Source organism: Epinephelus fuscoguttatus, linkage group LG5, assembly GCF_011397635.1.
Source record: "Epinephelus fuscoguttatus linkage group LG5, E.fuscoguttatus.final_Chr_v1".
Lineage (NCBI taxonomy): Eukaryota > Metazoa > Chordata > Actinopteri > Perciformes > Serranidae > Epinephelus > Epinephelus fuscoguttatus.
Window position 1 is genome coordinate 40,874,960 of NC_064756.1, and position 25,449 is coordinate 40,900,408.

Genomic DNA, 25,449 nt, shown 5'->3' on the forward strand with positions numbered 1-25,449 from the left:
AGCTGAATTTAATGGCATATCTGCTGCTGAGCTGAGGGACAGTATCCTTCTGCTTCCCATTACAATGCTGAAAGCCACCGTCCCGCTGCTCAGCTGTGTTTCTGTGGATATAATCTGTTCAGCTGGACACTGTCTGCACCTCAGTCTGTAAGTTACGCCAAAAATGTTTGACTATAACGATGCACAGCTTTAACTAGTGTTACTGGCTTTGGTGGGAAGATTTCTCCCAGTTTACCACTCGTCTTTGTAAACACCAACACGGCGATGGAAAAGTGTCGTTTCCAGTAGTAACGTTATGCATGTGTTACAATGAAAATGAATGTAACGTTGGTGTATTGAACTGGGTAACATATTTAGACAGAGCTAATGTGGGTCGGATGCTGACCGAGGCCTTGTAACGTTATACGACAATCCCCTGTCCGGAGGACCTTATGTGTCTGCTTGTGATTAGTTAGCTCCAACAGCTAACACATCGCTGCTAAACCTTGTTTGACAAAGGTCGCTGCTAACAGTGGCTATTGTAGCAGAGACTCGGCGCTATAGCGTTAGTCTTTTATTTAATATTTCCGTCGGACTACTAACGTTAATTCCGATATTGAGAGCAACATTTGACAGTTGTGAGTTGGCTAATAGCTGAGGAGTAACGTTACCGTTAGCCAGTTAGCAGCGACCTGTTCTCAATAACAAGCACATGCACAGACCACGAAAACTAGTGTCACAGTTAAGTTATGCCACACGTCAAAAATAATATTTTAATTTAGCACTGCATATGGACACATACAGGTACATTATGAAACACAGGTTAGGAGATTTTACGACCCCGTATGGTCTACTTTTTTTTTTTTTTTTTTTTTTTTAACTCGGCTTACATCCGATAACGAGACAAAAAATACAGTAAAATCAACTTCTTATTTTGTCAGCTGTCCCTTTGAATAAACTCTCCCCTAATTAAAGTTACACTACAGCCATTTTCCAAATTCATACATTTGATTTCTATGATATAAGACAGTCCAGAAATATTAGTAAATATAAATCAATCAATCCTAAATCCAAAAGAGTGCTAAAACGCAAGTTTGTAATGTCATCGGGTCTAAACTCTGGAGCTGCCCCACTGATGATGAATTAGGAAAGATGTTATAGATCAGTGGTTCCCAACTGGTGGGTGGTGGTCCAAAAGTGGGTTGCAGGGTTCATTCTGAATGGACTCACAGATGACTCACACATTTTATTTTTAGGTGCAGTGAATTTCCGACAGAGCTATTATTTTGTAGTGCAGTTTCCTGTTGTAGAGTGAGTGACTATGGCTGTGTTCGGAACCGCATACTACATACTGCCATACTACATACTGCCATACTACATACTACATACTCAATCAACAGACAGTATGCAGACCGTTTACACTGTAGCATACTACATGATAACCCACAATGCATTCCGCTCCTGCCCGGACTGAAATCAGCCGGCCTTCAGCTGATTTCACTTAAGCTCTAAACTCTGTAAATATATAACTTTAGCAACATTTGAAACATTTTTAGGCGAGAAAGTAGCCGTTTAGATCCACAACGTGTTGAAAACATGACCAAATAACAGCTAATTACAATTCTGTTCGGACGATTTCGGAGATTTTGGCGCTACTCAAGCTAGCCGCAGTGAGCAACGCACTTCTGGTTATTTTCACAAAATAAAACACCCGTTGCCCTTTCTTATACAGAAAACCATAACGATAAAATTTGTGCTTTTACTTTGAAAACAGGAGGTGAACCTATCCTTGATGTAGCTAGCTTGAAACCGCCGTTTTGACCGATCTCGTCCCGTTAACGGAATTTGACTGTACAAAATGCCTCACCAGAGAGTCCTCTCAGCTCTGAGACAAAGATCGGCCCGCCGTCTTCGGTACAGAATGATGCTCGCAATCGACCTGGGATTGTTCGCAGATGTAAGTTTCTTTTTTAATCAATTATAAATCTAATCATAATATACAACGCAATATAACATACCTCACAGCCTGAAAATTGGAGGGAAAAATGTACATCAGTGAACAACAAAGTCGTTGTGAATTGAATGATTTCATTAAGTTTAATAAGTTATAATATATACAGTAGTAATACATATGAATAAATAAAACCAACTTCTTGTTTGTCCTGTTCGCGGCAAGGAAGTGACGATCGATGACGTCACGTTACATTGCATCTTGGGTAATTTGAGTGTGAGTAGTATTGTCATGATGTATACTCAACATTTCTGGCGAATCTAGTATGCATCCGGGAACTTCTCGCATACTCAAAATCGCATGCTGCGCAGTGTAAACACACTGCATACTCAAAGAGTTAGTATGAGTAGTAGGTAAGTATGCGGTTCCGAACACAGCCTATCAGACAGCTGCTTAACAGGGGCAGCAAACTAGCTGAAAGACAAATGCAAGTATGACACTGAATCAGGGGCGATTGCTCTGAGACAATAAGGGAGGCTGAACGTCCCCTAAAATTTCGTACAAGAAATGGTCAAATATGCACTATTGAATTTACATTAAAATAAGAATTTACATTGCATTAAACGTGCACTAGGATGCATTTAACATCATGATTATCATGTTCAAGCGTCAGCTGTTTATCACCAGTTTGCAAATGCGACCTCCCTGTCATACTTTCTCGTGTCAGCACGGTGGACGCGGAGCTTCCATGCATTCCTATGAGACAGCGCTGAGCAGGTTTTTTTTCATGCTGTAAAGCGAGACGGTCATTTGATAAATGCGACAAAATCGTCACTTCCAGGGAGGCTTAGCTTCCCTGAGACCTAATGAAGCAGTAGGCGGGAGAGGACGCTCGGTGTATAAGTTACTGCCTTGTTACAATATGACAAATTTTATGATGTAAACTTAAAGTGAGCTTCCCCTGTTTGAAAGACCAGCAGCCGCCACTGCGCTGAATGTATTCAACTGTGAGGAACTTGAACTAATGACTAAGAAGAAATCTGGACCCCAGGGCCAGACCAGTCAGGACTAAAACTAGACTTTTAAAATACGTGTAAGCGTGTTAGTCTGACTGTAATCGTACTATACCAAATTTCTCAGAGTTGGACTAACACTTCCAGATAATCCGATGGGTAGTCAAATAACTCCTGCATGTATACCGTCTATTGGACCCAAACTGGCCTAGGCACTTGGAGCATGCTCCACCGTTTCCGCCCCAGACTTGGACCCGGAGGTTGAATAGCATTAAATGTGTAACAGAAGAAGAAGCCAGTAACAAGATGGCGAAATCCACATCCAGAGCTGTGCATTTTTGGACAGGAAATGTGCAAAGCTGTTAAGTTTTCTGCCATGTTACAAGTTTGCCGCTAGCTAACAGCAGCTAACTTGTTTGTCGATTGTTTGGTCTGTGACATGATAGGTTGACAGCAAAAGGTCCAATTCTAACAACCTTAGCTCAACTTAACTTTGTATGTAAACACTGACTGAGAGCACCCACAGCAATGTTCCCAGGATAGACTGAATAATAGTGTTTATTTCAATAACATTTGGGTAGAAAATCCTAGTGTCACGTAGGTAAAATCAAATGGTGCTGAGCAAACGCTGCCTCAAACAGTCAGTTTTTGGCCAAAAACTCAATATTATTAAGTATGCTATATTTACAATAGGGATGCACAATAAAATCAACGCATCAACGGTATTGGCAGATACTGGCTTTAAAGCCACAGTGTGTAGGAATTTCTTCCATCTAATGTTGAAATCATATATTGCATTCAAAGGGATAGCGCACTCTAGCTCCTCACTGTTTCAAACGTGTATTGCAACAACGGTAGCCTCTGTGTACCAAAAAGCTATGATAACATTGATGAAACCATGTCATCCGATACTTCATGGAGTATTCATTCAGGCTCCTACACAGACACACACGACACGAGTTGACAAACCCCCTCCTCACCATGCTGGCTGTGTTTACATCGTAGGACTGTTGGGGCGGGTGTAAATCCAAACAAACCAATCACGTCTCAACCTCACACACCTCATCCTCTCCTCGCATCATCGCTGGCCTATGATTGCATTACCTTTCTCCTTCAGCAGATTTCCACCTGGGAAAGGCTACCACGCTGTTGACCCTCGTTTTTTGAATTCACCGGTCACAATGCCTTTTTGATTCCCTTTTGCGCTTTCTTGGCAAAGAGGATTCTGTCTCCCGTGATGCTGCATATGCATGATCCTGCATTATGCTCAAAGAGTGGGACTTTGTTATGCTGTAGTAATGCTGGGGTAGTAGCGAAACACCTCTTGCTCCTCTCCTTCGGCTTCTCATTCATGCAGCGCTGGCCTGGCCTTATGTCAAATATCAGTAGTTTATGATGCTAATTAAAGATGTATTATAAAAAAATAAATATATGTAATCCACTTTTGCAGTGCAACACTGTTTTTTTTTTTTAAACAAATTTTACATAATTTGTCAAGCATTATTTAGGAAAAAAGGGATGTTTTTAGGAAATGTCCTGCTCAGTATTGCCAAAATGCATTAAAATTTAAATATAGAAATACTCCAAAAAGATCTTATTTCTACTTAATGCTTTTAAAGTAAAGACTTTTTTGTAAGTACACTTAAATCTACTATAGGTGGGTAAAATATTTAATATTTATCATTCTTTCGTGGTTACACCATTTGACATTTTCAGGAGCATTCAGTCTTACTTTTGATAAAAATTGGTGCAAAAATAAAAACCAAAAAAAAAACCCCAACAAAAATACAGAATGTACATTATAACAAATGTGATGCATGCTTTTAAAACTATTTTTGAAGATATTTCTGAATTGCTCATCTTGCCAACCCTTATTTGTCACTGACCCAGAGACAGAAATGACATGCTGTTGTGTAAATAAGATAAATAACATAAGGCTATTTAGTTTGTTTATTAAAAGGACAAGGTATGGGGTGGGGCACCCCCCTAATATAACATTAGACATGTTTCAAGCAACGCTTTCGGACATTAGCCATGTTTCCATCAGCCTGTTTAGATGCGCATCTAGAAGTATCGCATTGGAAAATTATGATGGAAATGCCAAAATTCGAATGAAAATCCCCTGATTCGCACAATCTAAAATACGCTTGCTTTAGCCGGGTTTTGGATGATTCGAAAAAATGTTGATTCGCAAAATAGTGGATGGAAACAGTTATGTTCGAATTAAGTCTGACGTAGCGCACCTCCCTCCATGGTGATATCCACACTCTGGGTCGGGAAGGCGGTAATGCATTTACAAGCTGGTTGCCAACCACCAGAAAACGTAGAAGAAGAAGAAGAAGAATGCAAGACTTATTTTGTTTTCGGTTCTGCGGAAAACTCGTGTGAATCCGTAGTTTTCACCAAATTCTGTACATTTAACGGAAACACACAGGATTCGTATTTCTTTTAATGCACATTTCCCAATGATTCAAATCACTTTTGGATGGAAACATAGCAAGTGAAATTTCTGTTAACTGTTTTCACTCCCTCGTCGTTTTATTTAACAGCGAAACCGAAATTATCCCACACCGGAGATTTGTATGAAGCCAGTGCTTCTTCAAACTTATGTCTCTCGACTCCTCCGCTTGCGCTTGCCATGGCTCTCTATGTTTGTTTTTTTCCGCTTCTTTTCTGTGTGGGGCAAGCGTCACTTTCCCTGGCTCCAGTTACAACAGTATGAGGAGGTGAGTGGGTGGAGCCACAACAGTGATGGGACATTAAGTCGCAGGGAGGGCTTTTGTGCAGCAGGCTGATTCGGCCGTTCTCTTTAAACATCCGTGGACTCGGCCTGTGGATAGGTACACACACACACACACACACACACACACACACACACACACACACACACACACAGTGGCCTGTACAGTATCAGTGCAAAATTAATTGCAAATCGGAAACACGCGGTCCATAAGGGCGTCGTATTGATCCGTGCAGGGTGGACCAAACGGTTCAATATTTTACCAAGGACCGTTGCATCCCTAGTGCCCATGCATGTGCATGAAATGACAGAGCAACATATGTTCTGACTGTGTTTCAGAAATAACTGAAATAGTGAGAAACTAACCTTGTGTCACTAGGCTCTTCACGTATGGCGAAGAGCCTGGTTTCCATTCACTCTGAATTTTGTCTGGATTCTGGTTCCGGTCTAGAGAGCGGATCCGGAATTCACCAAATTTACCAAAGTAAAAGTGTTCACCAAAGTAAAACTTTAAATTCTGGGGCAACATCGTCTCGTCGCATCCTCTTTCACCATTTTGACAGGTGTAACATTATCAGGCAGTGATGTTGGTGATGCCATATTGTTGTTGTTGTGGTTGATAGAGCATGCTACATGGCGAGCATCACGCAGTTTTCCTCTCTCTTCCGCCCCCACCGCCCCAAACTTGATCAAAAAAATGCATTTACAATAGGTCTGCCACTAATGATTATTTTCATTGTCGACTAATCTGTCGATTATTTCTTCGATTAGTCGACTAATCATTTTATCGAAAAATGTGTTAAAATGTTGAAAAATGTCGGTCTGTCTCGCCCAAACCCCAAAATTACGTCATCTAATGTCTTGTTTCATACTCACGCCAAAGGTTTTTAGTTCACTGTCATGGGAGAGTGTGTAAAGCTGTCAATATCTGATCGTAAGAAGCTGCAGTTAGAGTATTTTGGGTACTTTTATAGTACTTTTCTGTGAAAAATGACTCAAGCTGATTAGTCGACTACTAAAATAGTCACCGATTATTTTAATAGTCGATTAGTCATCGATTAGTCGACTAATCGTGGCAGCCCTAATTTATAAACTACAGGTATAATGTACAAAACTAGGATCAAGTGCCTATTAAATAAAACAGACAACTGAAACAGACAATAACTTGTAATACAATTAAATACAATAAAAGAAAAAGGTTAACATAATGGCTTGGGGCTTTTCTTGTAAATTATATTCTTTAAATTAAAAAGTTTCACCGCATTTTTATTAGCTTGGTGCATTTATTTTGATGGAAAGGCGCATCCATCAAATTCTGGATCTTGTCTCTCTCGCCCTGGTTCCGGTTGCTTACCAAAACGGCCACTAAATGGCCCCAGACTAGGGAGAAACCGAACTATCCCTATAATCATGTTTTGCCTGTTAGACATGTTTTATAACTAGCAAAGCACAATTATATTAAGTTTACCGTAGCTTTATGCAATGTTCACCTGTCAGTTTTTTTTCATGTTGCTTTAACGCCCTGACCACTGCAGCATACACTCTACTAGGCATGTGCCAGTATGAGATTTTGACGGTATGATAACCGTGGGCAAAAAATACCACGGTAATAATAATAATAGTAATCATAATAAAACAGGCGTCCTCCTATTTTCGCGCTCTAGACTTTAAAACGGTAGGCTAATATTCGTTTGACCATTCATGAGCGACAGCACGTACCAGGCATCTCCTATCAGTGCAATGCATCATTACACCAGTTTAAATGTGTAAGCTAATATAGACCTGTTAACAGTTTAATAGAGATGTTTCTTAAAGGGAAATTTCGGTTTATTTCAACCTGTCTCCTATCGTCCTAAATTTGTTTCAAGTGACTAGTGACATAAAAATAATAGTTAGCATGTTAGCCATTAGCCTAGATACAGCCGGGGCGCACAGTAGCGTCACGGGTCCATGTCATTGGTTCGACAGCCCATTGGTCCGACATCCCATTAGTCTGATGGTCCGCGGTGCTGAACGGCTCCCGGCTGACGTATTTCTACCTTGATGGTGCACCGCAACCGGCTCTGGGTCAGCTGGGACAGGCTTGAGGCGAAGCAGGCTCACAGCTTATGTGTTTGTCACTTTCTTTTTCATTTTAACCCACACCATGATCTTTTCCTAACCCTAACCAAATGGTTTTTGTGCCTGAACCTAACCAGACCTTAACCACAGGGCATCATGATGATTTCGGAATGGACATCGGAACAATGGGTTTAATATGGTCGGAACAATGGGATGTCGGACCAATGGGCTGTCGGACCAATGGGCAGTTCCCAGCGTCAGACCTGTTAAAACGTAAGTCAACGGACAATCTTCAAGTGCAAAGTTAGTCCACTAAACAAGCTTTTTTTCCACAAAGACCGCCTCATATCGTTAGGATAAATAAATCATTAGCGTTAGATATTACTCACCCGACTGAAAGCTGTCCATCAGCTCCTGCAGGCCTCGGCATTTTTTCCAGTTTAACTTTGCTGCAAAGTTTTCACTCCTTGTGATGCACTCTCTGCGGCGGTTTTCCTCCTGATGATATATCTCCCCAACGACGCACCGAATCTCATTCTGTGCAGCAAAATGATTCCACCTCTGTAGGATTATGTTAGCTAGCCCTGCAGCTACACCACCAGTCCTCCCCTGACCTCCGTCTCCCCTCGCCCGTTGCTGCTCCGACGCTCCGGAGGATTCAGCCTTCTCGCCCGCTCAGCATGCAACACCTGGAGTTCCTCATCTGTATACTCCGGCTCAAACAGGTATGGCTCTGGGTCTGTGTCCGCTACAAGAAACTCCTCAAAATCACGTTCAAAGTCGTCCATTGCAGCTACTATAGTCTGGAGATATCGCTAAGCTAAAGAAACAGCTGAGTTTTGTTTACAAGCTACGTCTGTGCCTGCTCACCGGTGTATCCCTCCGCGGATCACAGCGCCGGACGTACTGACCCCAATGCTAACCGCTGAGACCCAGCCACTGACAAAAAAACGATATCCATTATGTTGTCTCAATATGAAAATGATAGCGAAAGGGCATAACTTCCAAATCGTTGGAGTATTCTTTTAACATTTGGCTTGGGAACCAGATCCGCCGCCATGATGAATCAGCTTTTTTTTTTTTTTTTTTTTTGTGCGGTGATGACCTCTTCGCCGCGGTAGGCATCACGTGGCCGCGGTATTGCGGTGATGCGGTTATTGTCACAGCCCTAGTTCCTGGACCAACATTGCAATCAACCAATCACAGCCCTCTGACATCATCAGTGTGCTGCTGTCCTGTGCTATATTCAAAATTCCTTTGTGCTTCTTCAGAGCTAAGCTACTTTTCCAAATTCAAGTTCGTACAATTAAACAAAAACCACAGTAACATTAAACAAAAACCTTTTGAATTTCTGCAGAGTTAGGGAGATAGCTTGCTAACTAGGTTGGCTATGCTAATGAGTAAACTCGCCAATAGGCTAAAATATTGTTCACTAACAAAGAGTGAGGATAAATAGCCTTTTTTTTCCGGTTGTGAATTTCTGCAGTTAATACATTCCCCCTCCTTTGTTCCATGTTGATCCTGGACAGATTTAGTTAGGTTTATTCAGGATCATCATCATCATCATCATCATCACCATCACGCTGAATCTGGATAATTTGTTCACGTCTACACTGCAGTGATGGTCCTGGATCAACATGAGCAATTCTACCCAGGATCAACATGGCAATGAAGGTCAATATCTACACAAACAAATTACCCAGGGTCAACGTGGCCATCAGACCCCTGGATTAAACAATATGCAGGATAAAGATGATGACGATGGTTCTGGATCAACAAACAAATAATATGTGGTCAACGTGGCAGTGGTGGTCCTGGATCAACACGAGCACTGCAATCTTGCAAAATAAATAAATTTGAATAGGCTATTAAAAAGGAGGGAAAATGTGTCCAACGCAGGGTTTTGCAACTGCAAAGAAGCATTACCTTTACTCTTAATGTTAATGTACAATATTCTAGCCTATTGGCAAGTTTACTCATTAGCATAGCCAAGCTAACTAGCAAGGTAGTTTGCCAGCCCTGCAGGAGCTTAGATGGTTTTTGTTCAGTGTTACTGAGGATTTTGTTTAATTGTACTAACCTCAATTTGGAAAACTTAGCTCTGAAGAAGCACAAAGGAATTTGAAAGACATACAGGAGCAGCACAACGATGATGCCAGAGGGCTGTGATTGGTTGATTGCAGTGCTGACCCAGAAACATGTCCATGGATCTAGCGAATCTAGTCATTCGCTCATTTCTAGAATTGGTTGACACTGTATAATAATGTTAAATATTATGTAGTTATTTGCAAAGCAGCCTTCTTAGTGCCTTTCAATGGTCATACCAGCGCAAAATCCGGACACAATCCACATTGAAAATGTCTGTTTTTATCGTGGCTCAAAAATTCACTATTTCAGCCTCCATATCAGTAATCAGTGACTTTTTCCCTTCTAAAACTGATATCAGTATCGGTTTAAAATTCCCATATCAGCTGGACACTATTCTCAACTGACTCTGCTGTGTTATGATGTAAAACATTGTCTAAACCAAAAGACCAAATTCCTCAATCTTTCATTGTGCCACTCAGATGTTCACTAAAGGAATCCTTAATTATTTATGGACAAGCAATATAAAGTAAAGATTTATGCCATTAAATTTAAAATTTTAGTGTACACATATTATTTTACCCCCGTAAATTGTTGGACACCATGGGCCACTCGATCCACAACGTTGACATCAACAAACCGTTCACCCACACGACTGCCATCTGCCCTGAACAGTGAAAACCGGGATTCATCCCTGAAGAGAACACCTCTCCAACATGCCAGACGCCATCGAATGTGAGCGTTTGCCCACTCAAGTCAGTTACGACGACGAACTGCAGTCAGGTCTAGACCCCGATGAGGACGACGAGCATGCAGATGAGCTTCCCTGAGACGGTTTCTGACAGTTTGTGCAGAAATTCTTTGGTTACGCAAATCGATTGTTGCAGCAGCTGTCCGGGTGGCTGGTCTCAGACGATCTTGGAGGTGAACATGCTGGATGTGGAGGTCCTGGGCTGGTGTGGTTACACATGGTCTGCGGTTGTGAGGCCGGTTGGATGTACTGCCAAATTGTCTGAAACGCCTTTGGAGATGGCTTATGGTAGAGAAATGAACACTCACTTCTCGGGCAACAGCTCTGGTGGACATTCCTGCAGTCAGCATGCCAGTTGCATGCTCCCACAAAACTTGTGACATCTGTGGCATTGTGCTGTGTGATAAAACTGAACATTTCAGAGTGGCCTTTTATTGTGGCCGCCTAAGGCACACCTGTGCAATAATCATGCTGTCTAATCAGCATCTTGATATGCCACACCTGTGAGGTGGGATGGATTATCTCGGCAAAGGAGAAGTGCTCACTAACACAGATTTAGACAGATTTGTGACCAATATTTGAGGGAATTGGTCTTTCGTGTGTATAGAAAAATAGACCTTTGAGTTCAGCTCATGAAAAATGGGAGCAAAAACAAAAGTGTTGCGTTGATATTTTTGTTCAGCTTATGTAAAGCAGTGAGACAGTGAGTCAGTTAGCAATGGTGTCACTGAGGTAGTCCCACATTGATCTACTCATGAGATTAACAGATTTACACAGTAGCATACATCAGGCAACAGGTAAAGTAAGATTAAACACCCAAAGTGACTTAACATGCATGCAACAAACAAGTCGCTGTGTTATACGCTGAGCTCAGTCTTTCAGGTAAGAAACACAGGAAGAAAGCATCAGCATGAAGGGAACATGAATGTGAAAATTGATATCAACACTAAATATAAATTTTGAAGCTCAGAGGTCATGTGACAGATTGACGTGATCCTTTACTTGGACAGAGTGGCAAGTGACATCTGAGGCTTAGTGTTGAGCTGTGAGATGTGATAGGAGTGTGACACTATACCACCATCTTGTAACTGGAGACATTGGTGCACATGTTCACTGCTCATGTACCAGTGTAGCTGGTCAGAAGAAAGACCACTCAGATATTTCTATTTTTTATGCTTCAGCTGGTAAGCAACTGTCAGACACACAAACACCCCCCCCCCGCGCGCGCTCTGTGGGGACAGTGAGTCCTGGATTGTGTCCTAAATATAGCATGGTTCTTAGGTGCAGATTAATGTGATGATGTTGGGAAGATATCTTTGTGAGAGCATGGCCACAGCATGGTATCACATACACACTAATACTTGTGTGCTCACATCCTCTGGCAGAACCGTTACATGGTTAATTTAGAATATTTCTGTGTCATTAACCTGTACTGTTATTATGTTTCTTACTGACTATATACATGTTTGATATTTTGAGCGAGACCAGGGGTGTAAAAAGCTAGATTTATAATGATACAATATTTTATTGATTTGTTAGACAAAGTTAGAAAATTTGCTTATATCACAAAGTCTGCCACGATACGATTTCGACTCAATTCAATTCAGGGGCCTCAGATTGATATGATATGATATCATTAGCTCTTTAAGCACAATCGATTACAGTAGAAGCTGCTGTCCATTGTCAAGTGTTTCAAAATGAATAGGTCCGACAGTGGTTCCGCTCCCTTTAAGTCGGTCAGTGTATCGCTTAGTACTGTAGCAATATCTGAAAATGTCCATATTGATATCTTAATAATAATTTCAACCATATAGAGCAGCCATATTTGCTGGTGACATTTTATCATTTTATGCAGTCCTGGCCAAAATTGCGAAGCCCTCTTCAGTAAAACATTAAGCAAAAAAAAAAGAAAAAGTTATTCTTTGCGGTGTCATAATTCACACTGCAATCTGTCGCACTGATCACACGAAGCAGTAACACTTTTAAATAGTAAGAAAACAAACTGGTTGAGCCAACTGTATGTCAAAACTGTATGTATGTAATATGTCACGTATTGTTTATTATGAAATATTTTTCAGTCCTGTGTAAAGCAGATTGGGGGTCATAAAGCCTGTGGAGCAATCATGGTTCAGCTGGAACATAATGCAGCAACGTTTGGTTCTCTATCAGGAGTTTTGCAGTGGAAAAGGGATTGATGAGCTGCAAATACTGTAACAAGATCTGTGGTTAGGGCCTGCAACCAGTGCCTGTAGAATTAGGTCTAATTCCATTTCAGGTCATTTTATAAATGACCTACATGTAATTCCATCCTCACTGTATCCCTGGGCCTTAATCGCAGTACATAGCTGTCTGCAAATACATGCATGAGAGTATTTTCAATTCCTGTAACACTCTCATTCAGTGTCTCTTGTTCTTCGTGCACACACACACACCGCTTCAGTGTGGCATGAAGGAAAGGCTATTAGGGGAGGCATCTTGTTTACATCAGAGCCAGACTCTTAGTAAATGGGAGGCTAAGAGAGGGGCTCTGTTTATAGGCTGTGGATGGGGCCTGGCACTGCCATGTGGCACTGGGTAGCCGCCAGCTACAATGAACCCCCAGTGAAGCAGGAAGGAAGGGAGAGGCAGGAATCACAAATAGATTAAGAGAAAGCTACGGCTAGCTTCTCCCTCCATATCCCTACAATTCATGAATACCAGATTTCTCGGTTGTCAGAGGCAACCATATATACAGTATTCACAGTATGCACTGGAATGTTACTTCCGTTTTCCAATGCAAAACCTGACCTTTGAGAAGCTTTGGTACAATGGCAACAGTGGGACCAGCTGTGTTGTTTAAATGTGTTGTTTGGTAGGTAAATTAAAGGAATACCTCACTCACCAACTGACCATTTGTATATCAGTTACTTAACACGTTATGCTGAATTTGTAAAGAAATCTTTGTTTTTCTGGCATGCCCCAGAGTGAATGGAGAATCCAAAAAGGTGAACAGTCTTTATTAATTGTAGTAAACGGGGACCACGTTTAACAACAGCAAAACTATATCAAAACATCTGTTTACAAATTCTCACACAACTCATGCAGTACAATCCAAGACTCATTAATCCAAATGTAACTTTCCTGAATGTGCACATACTCTGCTCAAATGGAGCTCATATACACACGCATGCTAAGGGCATGCTTCTTGCAGGCGGAAGTGTTTTGAATAGTAACATTTTAGTGAAAATGGATGTGTTTGGAAAGTGCTGAGCATACAACTTGATTGAGATTGAAATTACACTCGACAAGTGTTTGTAAAAGGATCTATTTAATATTTCAATTCATAAACAATGTTCGTTCGCCTTTTTTTGGATTCTTTGCTCACCGTGAAGACATGCAGGAAAAACCATGTTTCCTTCATGATTTTAAAGTAAGGCCAGTAAAGTGTTTCAGATATAGATATTCCTTCATGTTTATTCTGAATCCAGGGTAGTGCTGAGGCCAGGGTAATGTTGAAGCCTATTTCCTTGTTGTTTGCATTTCCCCCAACCTGAATTCAACCCAAGTCCTTTTAGACCGTCTCCCCTTAAAGACCTTTAGGACTGTACCATACTCAGAATAAGCTGATCAGATACAGTCATCCAATATGAAGTTTATTAGTGGCACTGCATTTATAGTACTTAATTGGGCTACTGTAGACTGAAAATCAGCTGAGCTCTGGGTCCCAGTCTAGAAGCAAAAATGTAGTTGATCTTACTATATAAAAAAACTTTGTGTGTGTGGGTGTGGGTGGGTGGGTGTGTCTGTTCCATGTTTTTCTCCTTACTGATTTGGTCAATCCATGTGAAAGTTGGCACAGTAGTAGAGGGTTATGGGAGGATTTGAATGAAGCAATATTACATCAATTGGCCAAAGGGGGGTGCTATAGCAACCGATTGAAATTGCAAACTTTGAATGGGCATATCTCATGCCCTGTATGTCGTAGAGACATGAAATTTTGCACAGAGATGCCTCTCCTCATGAGAAACAAATTTGCCTCAAGAACCCATAACTTCCAGTTATATATATTTTCCACCATTCTGAATTTTTTTGAAAAACACTTAAAATTGATCTCTTCCTAGGAAGTTTGACCGATCTACATGAAACTCGATGAACATAATCTAGGGACCAATATCTGAAGTTCCCTCTTGGCAAAAGTTGGAAAACTTACTAAAACTGAGCTTCTGTAAGACAATGAATACTTTTAAATTTTTTAAGGAGGGTCGAGACATCGCTTTCATGCATAAGGTCACTGTGAGTGTTCATAGTGGCCAAATATGTTAGTCTCTCCTGCGTCATGGTGTTGCGCAGCCAGGTTTTCAGCCTGCGCAAGGCTGAGAAAGAGCGCTCGGATGCCACGACAGATATGGGCAGGGCCAGACAGAGCTTAATGAGCTTCTCCACCTCCGACACAATGGAGCGGGTTTGGGGCTGCAGGGTTTGCAGGATGGACACAACATCCTGGATGGTGCTAACTTCTCGTCCCCTACACACATCCCTCAGTATGTCCAGCTCAAGGCTTACTGTGCGTTCACACCAAACGCGATGGATGCAATGTCATCGCCCGTAACGCGAGTATCGCGTTGCTTGATCACAAACGTCACCTTTTTGATCATCGCTTCATCGCTTCAATTGCAATGACGCACCCCTCCTCCTGCAATTTTCTTCACCTCCTGCTATTTTCTCGTCAACCATGGCTGAGTTAACTACCGTAGCTGCTCTTTATCTGCTGTGGACCCAAATGCCGCCGTGTCTGGGTTCACAATATCCTCCAGAAACACACACAGCTGGGTGAATATCATCACCTCCTGCAAGAGCTGCGTCTGGATGACGGTCGTTTCCAGCGGTACTTCAGGCTGACGCTGGCCCAGTTTGAGGACCTGTTGGCCCGTATTGGTGTGAGGATCTCCCGCCTGGACACCAACTACAGGAGCTCCATCCCAGCTGCGGAGCGCCTGTCCATCTGTCTCCGGTTAGTTGCTTATAAGTTCTTTATAATAAGGAACGCTGATTGGATGTCGCGGCACAGCGTCACGCGATGTCGCTTGAAAAGTTCAAATTTTTCAACTTCAAGCGACACGCGATGAGGCAATGGACGCGTCATCGCTTCATCGCGTCGCGCTTATCGCCTGAAACGCGTCGCCCGAAGCGACATCGCGTGTCACCGTGTCATTTACATTGATTTTGAATGGAAACTTGTGGCGTTCATCGCATCCATCGCGTTTGGTGTGAACGCACAGTTAGCCGTTCTTGTGGAAAGGGGGTCAGTTCCGGGGAACCCACATCTTCTCGTTTCCCCTGAGTCGCCTCAAGAACTGCCTGCTCTCGCCCTGCAGCTCCGGAAGTCCCTCCTGATCAAAACGTCGCTCCACCTCTGAGCGCAGCAGGTCCAGGGCCTCAAACAGTTTTCTTTTCCACAGGCTTGGATATTTTGCAGTATTAAATATAACATGAATTAAACAACTTCTCTATATAGTTAGTAATAGTTACTAATAGTTTTCATATGAGCTGCCTATTTAAGCTGGGTCAAACTTATATTTTCCCATTTAAGTTCAAAATCCTATTATAAATATGGTTTGTTATTTCTTTCATTATTTCTGTCCATATCCTTTTTTTTCTCCTTTAGCTGTCTCATGAAAGTTGCATGAGTGTACGTTCTTGGTCAGTTGATAGTGTATACCGTTGTTTGTGTATTATGAATTATTCATTACTGGCTTATTGCTTAATAAATAGTCGTAGCTACATGGCGGTATTATTAGTACTATATCGGGTTTTTAATGTCGTAATCTATTGATAGATAGCCTACATCAAAACTGTCTGTCCGCAATATGTTTTATGGAGAGTGTCACTTTTCAAGGCCCCGGAGGATATTCAGGCAATTCTGCTTCACATTCTTTCACAAATTATATTGTATCTTTTCAATTTTTTTTTTTTAAATATACGTTAATAAAGAAAATAACAAAACAAGCAAAAACTAAATATTTGCGCTATGTGTGCGCATTTGTTGCATTCTTTCAACATACACAATTACAGGCTATTGATGAGTTTTATGGTAGGCTATGTGTTATTTCAAAATACTGTTGATATAGCCCAAAACAAAGTTTATCGCGAGGCCTCATTATCATTATTATTATTATTATTATTATCATTTTTATTATTATCATCATTGTTATTATTATTGTTATTTACCCTCTATGTTCTTCAACTCCCGTTCCTCCTCCTCCGCTGTATGGCGAAAACGCGCTGGGGTCTTGCTGGTGCATGCTGGATGTGGTGGCTTTAGGTTGTAGTGCCCTGCAAATTGCTTGGTCTTGGCCACAAGGTTGGCAGTGGGTGTCATCCTGACGCAGTGTGTTCAGTCGCTGGCAAAGGAGTTTGGCAGTTTCCATTGATCCAAGGGCTATGACCTTGATGCCTTGCAGTGACTGAGCCACTGCTTCACATGGAGTAAACACAGTAACGCAGGAAAACAAACCAAACACTGTGCACGTAGTGGTGCCCTTTTTGAGCAATTGAGCAAACCAACACCGAGTTGGGCACAGGGCAAGCAGGTTTATCACTTCTCCACATCCAAAAAGAGACTGGTATAAGGTTTTTCTCTTTGCTGAATCATTACTAACAACTGTGACTTCTTGTACGAAGTTCAGTGCATCAGCAACAAGGCGCACTTCTTTTGCCACTTCTTGTAACACTAAATCCAGAGAGTGATTTGCGCATTGGACAAAAAGGAGTCAGGACATGTTTCCTTTAATCTTGCCTGCACTCCCGTGAACCTCCCAGACATGTTACTGGCTCCGTCAAAACAGTAGCCTTTCAGCTTCTCCATTGGCAAATTGAGCCTAACAAGGACATCTTTCATGCACAAAAACAGCATCTCTGCTGTTGTGTCTGGGGCGTTGTAAAAGCCAAGTAAGAAATTCTGAACTTCCAGATTGTGATCAGCAAACTGTATACTCCATGAACACTGTTCTTTGCCAATGACGTTGGTGGTCCCATCAGCAGTTAAGCCAAAAAAAAGGACTTTGGGATGCTTTGGGTCCAATTTTTCTCTGAATGTCATGCGCAAACAGCTCCAGAATTTCATTTTGGGAGCTGCCAGACATCCAGTTGTCTCTCCTTTTCATCCAGTTCTCCAGGTCAGGATCAGTGTGTACCCTCTCCACCATTAGCTGCCATAACACCCCATCCCAATTTGCAGCCCCTCTCAGAGGTAGTCTCTGGCACCCCAGGAATCTTACGCAGCTGAAAATGAGCTCCAGCATTTTCCGCGCTGTTCTTTAGCAGCGGCCTCAGAGAGTAGCGCATTAATTGGCGTTGTTTTCAATGCAGCCAGTCTTTGGGTCGCATCTAAATGAATGCGAGTCTTCTCACGGTCCCTGATCTTCTCCATTGCTTTTCTCCAGTTTGAAAAGCCTTTATCTTTCAAAAATAGACTGTCGGTTTCTGACACGACCAGCTTGCTCTTGACAGCCGACCTGCACATGCCACACACAATGACATCATTGTCCGCAATGTATTCCAGCCACTCTCTGAACTAGGTGGCCTTACAGGAGCGAGTGAAGTTCTCCCCGCTAAATTTCCTGACAGGAAAATTATAATCATGCGATGGTCTGAAGGATAATGCCTCTTGGCCAGCACCGGGTGGCACTGGGGAGGGAGGACCACAGCCGGGTCCTTGGGCTAGCTGCTGCCGCTGTTGCTCCTGCTGCTGTCTGCTTGCTGGCAGTGGCACACAGGGTTCAGGTGTCACACTGTGAGCTGTCTCTCTCGGATGTTTAGCTGGCCCAGAGTTGGGAGGTTTTGAAAAAAACACCGCTGCAACAAGGGCTAGCCGCACCTTTCCCATATGAACTACCAGTGCACCCCACTTTTAAGTCAATAAAACATATAAACACTTTAACTATCTGCCTTTTAAAAATTCCATTTTATGTAAAGTTTGATGGACATTAAATAAGTCTAAGTTTCACCGTGCTACCTCAACTACTAATGTACAGTTTTAGCCCACTAACTATCCCACTATTGGCAATGGTACTACTGTACTTTCAACAAAGCAGTTGTACTATCAAATTCACAAAAACTCTGTCTGAATACATTGCTCTTCTTAATGGGTTCACTTGACTATTTAATCTGCAATTTCCTATGACCTGTATCCCCAACACACACCATGCGAAACTGTACGTGGGCAACTGTGCACTCAATGGGTATGGACTAGTTTATACATTAATAATAAAACTATCTAAAGTTTGTGTTGCTAGCTTTTACTAACACACTGCCTTTCATTTCTCTCTGTAGATGCTGACGACTTTGATGTAGCTATGTGCATTTCCTGGCGGATTTTGACTATAACCTCTACCTGGTGACAGGACCTTGGACGTTCATTTCTGTCACCACCTGACTATTACAGTCCCTGCACACTCTGTAATACAGTCAGCCATGCCAGATGCAGCTGAATAACGAGTAGCATTGGGGGTGGGGTTGGGGGACTCCATTTTTTTCTAAACTCCCATCAAAAGACTGCCATGTTTGTGATAGAATGAGAAACTGAGTGGGGGAAAAGTGGAAAGCAAGTGAGACTGACGGGGCCAAAGCGCTTGTGTTGGTGACAGAAAAGAAGAGCCATCCTATCAGTAGGTTGGCAGCTCCTGAGGCAGCCAGGCCCTGAGGATGACTAGCCTGTTCAAGCGCAGCAGCAGCAATGGAGGCTCTGGAAGCAGTGGAAGTGGGGGTGGGGGTGGCAGCGGACCGGGCCAGCTCAACAACAGCAGGCCCAACCGGCAGGTCCGACGCCTGGAGTTCAACCAGGCCATGGAGGACTTCAAGACCATGTTCCCTTCTATGGACTATGAGGTGATTGAGTGTGTGCTGCGCTCCAACAATGGAGCTGTGGACGCCACTATTGACCAGCTGCTCCAGATGAGCATTGATGGACAGGGCTCAGATGACAGCTCGGACTCAGATGACAGCATCCCAGCAGAGGTCAGTGGAAAGGGTCCAAGGGCACCAACACCACTGGGGAATCTCAAGTAGGCCCAGTCTGACAACAAAAAATAAAAACCAAAGCCTCTATTTTTGTTTAAGTGATTGACATGAAACTCTGATACATTAAAATAAAAATGGTAAATGGACCTGCATTTGTATAGCGCCTTTCTCAAAGCGCTTTTTACATTACGAGATGCAATCACCCATTCACACACATTTATACACTGGTAGCCTCGGCCACCATACAAGGTGTCACCGACTACTTAGTTTTCAACACACCGATGAAAGCATCTTGCACAAGGATACTTCAGCGTGCAGACTGGAGGAGCCGATGATTGAACCGCTGATCTTCCGATTGGTGGACAACCCGCTTTACCTCTGAGCTATAGCCCCATAGCCACAGCCTCCAAAAAATCCTCCAAAATAATTTTTTTTGTTAATTCTCTGATGCCTCATAACATATGATCAGACCCCATCAATCATGGGTATTACAACCCTTTTGACTGTGGAGTATTTGTTCTGGTCTCATATTGACCCAGGGCTTCATGACCTACCAGAGATGATACTGACCCAAGCACTAATTGATTTTGAATTTGAAGATTGAAGTTGATCCCAACTTGAGCATTAAACTATAATGTGTTGCCTAATGGCCTTCCTGTATTTCCCATCACAAACACACTCAGACATGTACATGCTTCCTGATCTTTGTGTTTGTGTGTGACAGTGGGCTGACAGTGCAGTGAAGGACAGGCTCAGTAGTATGAGCGCTTTGTTTTTCAGCATGAATGTGTTTAATCAAAGAGCCAAATGTTCCGCAGTGGCAACTCACTTATTATGATACAAATAACAAAAATTTAAACACCAACTTTTGTTTTTGCTCACAGTTTTCACAGGTTTAAGTTAAAGATCTAAGACTTTATTCATACAAACCGTAGATATATTTCTCTCAAATTATGGTCGCAAATTTGTTATGTTAGTGAGCATTTCTGCTTTTCCAAGATATTCCATCCATCTGACAGGTGTAACATATCAAGATGCTGATTAAACAGCGTCATTACTACATAGGTGTGCCTTGGGATAGTTACAACAAAAGGCTGCTTTTAAAATGTGCAGTTTGATCACACAGTGAGTAAGTTTTGAGAGAGCTTGCCATTGGCATGCACACTGCAAGAATGTCAACCAGGTGTTGTCCATGAACTTAATATACACATCGCTGCCATAAGAAGTCTCCAGAGTTGTTTTGGTGAATTTGGCAGTACATCCAACCACCTTCATTACTGCACAAGTCATTTAAAAATCGTACGTTTACATGCCCAGTTAAGTTGAACTACGGTTGTATCTCTCAGCCAATTAATTGGGCTACTGTCCTTGTCCCACTCTACAAGCACAGGATGGGGAATTGATTTATTGACCAAAGTGTGTCAGACTCCACTACAATAGGTGGTGATATGCCCCCTTTCAGCTTGTGAGGATTGAATCTTTTTCCGGCTGGCCTATTACATCACAGACCAAACAAGATAGCTATGGTTTGCTCGTGATTAACTGGTATCATGATGGACAACTTTACAGCTCTGTATGTTTCGTCCGTCCAAAAAAGCATGGCTCTGGATGTGGATTCTGCCATGTTGTTACCGGCTTCTCATCTGTTATGCATTTAATGCTACTTGACTTTTGGGTCAAAGCCAAGGGCAGAAAGGGCAGCTCTACTGTTAAGTCAAGACCCTTGTGAGGATGACGAGCATGCAGATGAGCTTCCCTGAGACTTTCTCTAAAGGTTTGTGCAGGAATTCCGTGGTGCTGCAAATCAGCTGTTGCATCAGCTGTCTGGGTGGCTGGTCTCAGATGGTCTTGCAAATGAAGATGCTTGATGTGGAGGTACTGAGCTTGTCTAGTTACATGTGGACTGTGGTTGTGAGATCATAGGCATCATTTAGGTGTGGCGAGGTATGGCAGCTGCCATACCTTGGAATTGGGAGGGAAAAAAAGAGAGGTAGTCATCTTACTTGTGAGTGTCCTTCATATTTGTTGCAAGTGATCAGATGTGATATGTTAGATAGTCCGAGGCGCACTGGCTGGTTGTTTTCATTGTATTGCACTTAAATAGGTCAATAACATGCTCATCAGTGAATACGAGTGTTATTGAATCAAATTGTTCGCCACTTCACTCCTCCGCGAGTTATGAGTTATGTGAGTTATATGTGTATTGTAAAAGCATTTTGCTCTACCGCTGTAGACTGCTGTAGATGTCGGCATGTTAATCTTGTATTTTTGGTCTTTGGAGACACTCTGACACTCTCACTGTGTTTCATACACCGGACCCCTTGGTTATCTTCTAGAAATGAGCTTGTAATTAATTTAATTTCTTTATTTTCTGTGAAGTTAAACACATGACTAATGATAATTAAACGTCCACTCGCTGTCCGTGGTGCTGAAATATGCGCCGAAATAGGTCCGATGTTTTCACTGCTCTCACCAAGTCGTGCATTACATGCAGACATGAGGTATTATGAATGTGAGAAACAGCTTCATGTCCTTTGAAACACTTTTCAATAGCATAGTGTGTACTTCTGACAGGTCAAAGACCAAAGTGAAGGTTTATATAAGTTCATATTTTTGAAACTCCATCATCAGTAGCTCTGTGACGTCATGTCATATTGCCATACCTTAGCTTTTGCTGAAACGACGCCCCTGTGTGAGATGAGTTGGATGTACTGCCAACTTCATGGAAATGAGTTGGGGACGTCTCATGGTAGTGAAATAAACATTCAGTTCACAGGCAACAGCTATGATGGACATTCCTACAGTCAGCATGCCAATGAAACGCTCCCTCAAAACTGGTGACATCTATGGTATTGTGTTGTGTGATCAAACTGCACATTTTAGAGTGGTCTTTTATTGTGATCTTCGCAGGGTAGTGATGATGTGTTGTAATGATGCTGTTTAATCAGCATCTTGATATACCACACCTAACAGGTGGATGGATTATCTTGGAAAAGGAGAAGTGCTCACCAACACAGATTGTAACAGATTTGTGACAAATTTTGAGTAAATGTATCTATTCAGTGCATAAAGAAGTCTTTAATCTTTAACTTAAACCTGTAAAAATGTGAGCAAAAATAAAAGAGCTGGGTTAAAATTTTTGTTCAGTTTATATAGAGACGGCTCAGTAGCAGTTTCCATTGTAGTCAGGCATGTTATTATTTTGTTAATCAACGGTCCAAACATCTAAATTCAATGACAGGAAGGGTGCTCCCTCTGAATTGAGCACTGCAGAACTGTAACATTCCGGCTTTGCACCAAAGCAATAAAAGATAACGAGGAGGTCAAATTTAGTATGTTCTGTTTTACGATGGCCTAAGCCTTAGATAATTGACTCTCATTGAAATCAAATTGTAATTCTTGCAAAATTACAAGTGCATGAAGGTAAGACAGGTTTAAAGAAACAAAGCTTGTGTTGTGCTTTTTGTGTTTTTGTGTTTTTTGGGGGTTTTTTTTCCCTAGATTCTGGAGCGAACATTGGAACCTGACAGTTCAGACGAGGAACCCCCTCCAGTCTACTCTCCACCAACCTATGATATGCACATTTATGACAGAAAATACCCAGAAGCCCCACCAACACCCCCGCCAAGGTAAGGAAGAGGGACCGGATTCTTACATAGCAGAAGCTGAGGCCTTTAAGAGCCACTGTAAAAGCTTAGTTTTCTCATTAGGTTTTTACTTAACAAATAAATTTTGGGGGAAAAGGTGAAAAAAAAGATAATCTGACCCTCCTACTGGGGCCTCATGGCGTAACATTTGAAAAAATTGGTCCTCTTTACCAATCATGGATGTTAACAGTTAACTGTTAATTAGTTAATTGCAGAGAATATTTGTAACTGGTTGTTGGTCTATAGTAGTGGTTCCCAACTCGTTCAGCCATGGGGTCCAGATTTCTCCTCGGTCATTTGTTCGAGGTCCCCACAGTTTATTACATTCATCGTCATTCTTGGGCTTGGACATGTCAACAAGCTAGTTTGCTGTCTCTGTCGTGTTGCTGTCGATTAGTCGCTCACTCTACAGCAGGAAAAGGCACTTCTGTTGGACCACAACCCACCAGTTGGGAAACACTGGTCCATAGGATCATTTTGTTACTCTTCAGCTTACTGCACGGCACACCACCTGGGTCTGGTGGGAGCTCGCTATCATTGCTAGCGTTGCCATGGAAACATTGTGCCCAACCTCCAAGGTCACCTTGGTGAGTAAGAGGCTCAGTTTTGAGCCATAAAACCCCTTGAGCATTGTTGACTATGTTAACACAGTAAGCAGTGTCAACACAGCTAACGTTAGTGGTGCTAACATAGTAAACAATGCTAAAAGGTTTTTGCCGTTCAAAATGAAGTCACTTACTCACTGGGGTGACCGAGCGGGGAAAGCAGAGGTTCGGCAAATTTTTTCTGCAGCAACCTGTTCTGCTCCCGGGACAGCATTACCATCGCCAAATGACAAGAACCACTAGCTAGCTAACTAACATTAGCTATCCTCCTGACCCTAGGGTTGCAGCGGTATGAGATATTCACAGTATGATAACCGTCTCAGAAAATGTTATGGTTTCACTGTATCACAGTATTACAGAATTTATATTATTATCAGTCAGAATGACCCTTCAAGGACTGAAAATGGGGGTTACTTTTGGTCAGGGTATGAAATCAACAAAATATTTTGGGGGCAATTTTGGCCCCCACGGTCTAAAAAGTGGGGGCATTTTCAAAATGTTTGGGGGCCATCAAAAAATTGTAATTATGTTCTAACAATAAGCACATGAAAAGCAAAACCAACTAAGATAGTGTCTTCACTCTTCAGTAGAAACCACTATAAATAAAATAAATAATGGGTTACGTAAAGTTATGGTTGCAAAATATCACACAGATTACCTATAATTCAACCAGTTTAAATGTGATGATTTAATCATTAATCTACTGATAGCAGTACCAATGTTTCACCACATTACAGTTACTTTTACTGTTAAAAAGGCCAAATTATTATAAATTCCTTAGATGCAATCCTGGAAGTAAGTTAATTTAAAATTTAACATTAATTCTACCTTAATTTTTCATTAATTTGTCATTGTGTAGACACAGATCACCCAAGAAATGGTTAATTTAAACTTATGGTACAGCAAAGCCCCCTCCCCTTCTGTCAGATTACGTAATCAGTGCAATCTCGTTGATTATGTCTGGAAAATGAGTTGTAGACGTGACGGTAAATTAATTTAATGAAAATTGAAATTGAAAATAAGTGTAATTGATCAACCATCATTACCACTATAACCACTATGATTAACATTATTGTCGTTGTCATGTTCTATTATTTATACTTATTTATTTTTTTATATATTCGGGTCCCTGCTGTGTCACACCTGTTGGGCCATGGCCTGTGATCTCCTTGCCCCTCCCAGCCTTCCCCTTCCCCCTCCCCCAGTTCTCCGCCCTGGACTGTTTTCAGGTGGCACATCACCTTTTTTTTTTTTTTAATGCACATCACACTAGTTTAGGAAGAGGAAAGGGGACACAATCAAATCAGATTACAGTTCATGACAACCCCTCTCCTCATTTTTAATGCACCACATTAGAAAGCACACACACTTCTTAAAATACTATCTCATATATAAAAAAAAAATAATAATAATAAATAAATTAAAGAAAAAAGAAGGAAAAAGAAAGAGGGGAAAAAAAAGGGAAGGAAAAAAATAATAATAATAATAATAAGGACTATATATACAGCTAGACATAGGGTAAGGTGTTGTGCCACATACAGTCCAGGGCACGCAGGAGTGGGGAGGAGGGTCCGGGGGTGTTGGGGGCTGCAGGCTGGTCCCGTGCAGGTGGGCAGGGAC

The 25,449-nt window shown here is 41.9% G+C and overlaps 1 protein-coding gene across 2 annotated transcripts in view; it reads left to right on the forward strand.

Moving 5' to 3' along the window:
• Positions 1–25,449, forward strand: part of cuedc1b (CUE domain containing 1b) — a 45,417-nt gene continuing 19,968 nt past the window's right edge. The window contains exons 1-4 of one of the 2 annotated variants that reach the window (XM_049576639.1): positions 1–147; positions 7,882–8,017; positions 18,891–19,574; positions 23,079–23,206. In XM_049576639.1, the coding sequence (XP_049432596.1) occupies positions 19,263–19,574; positions 23,079–23,206 (440 nt within the window). In that variant the 5' untranslated portion in view covers positions 1–147; positions 7,882–8,017; positions 18,891–19,262. The remainder of the gene's footprint in view (positions 148–7,881; positions 8,018–18,890; positions 19,575–23,078; positions 23,207–25,449) is intronic. The other variant, XM_049576638.1, reaches the window with a different exon arrangement.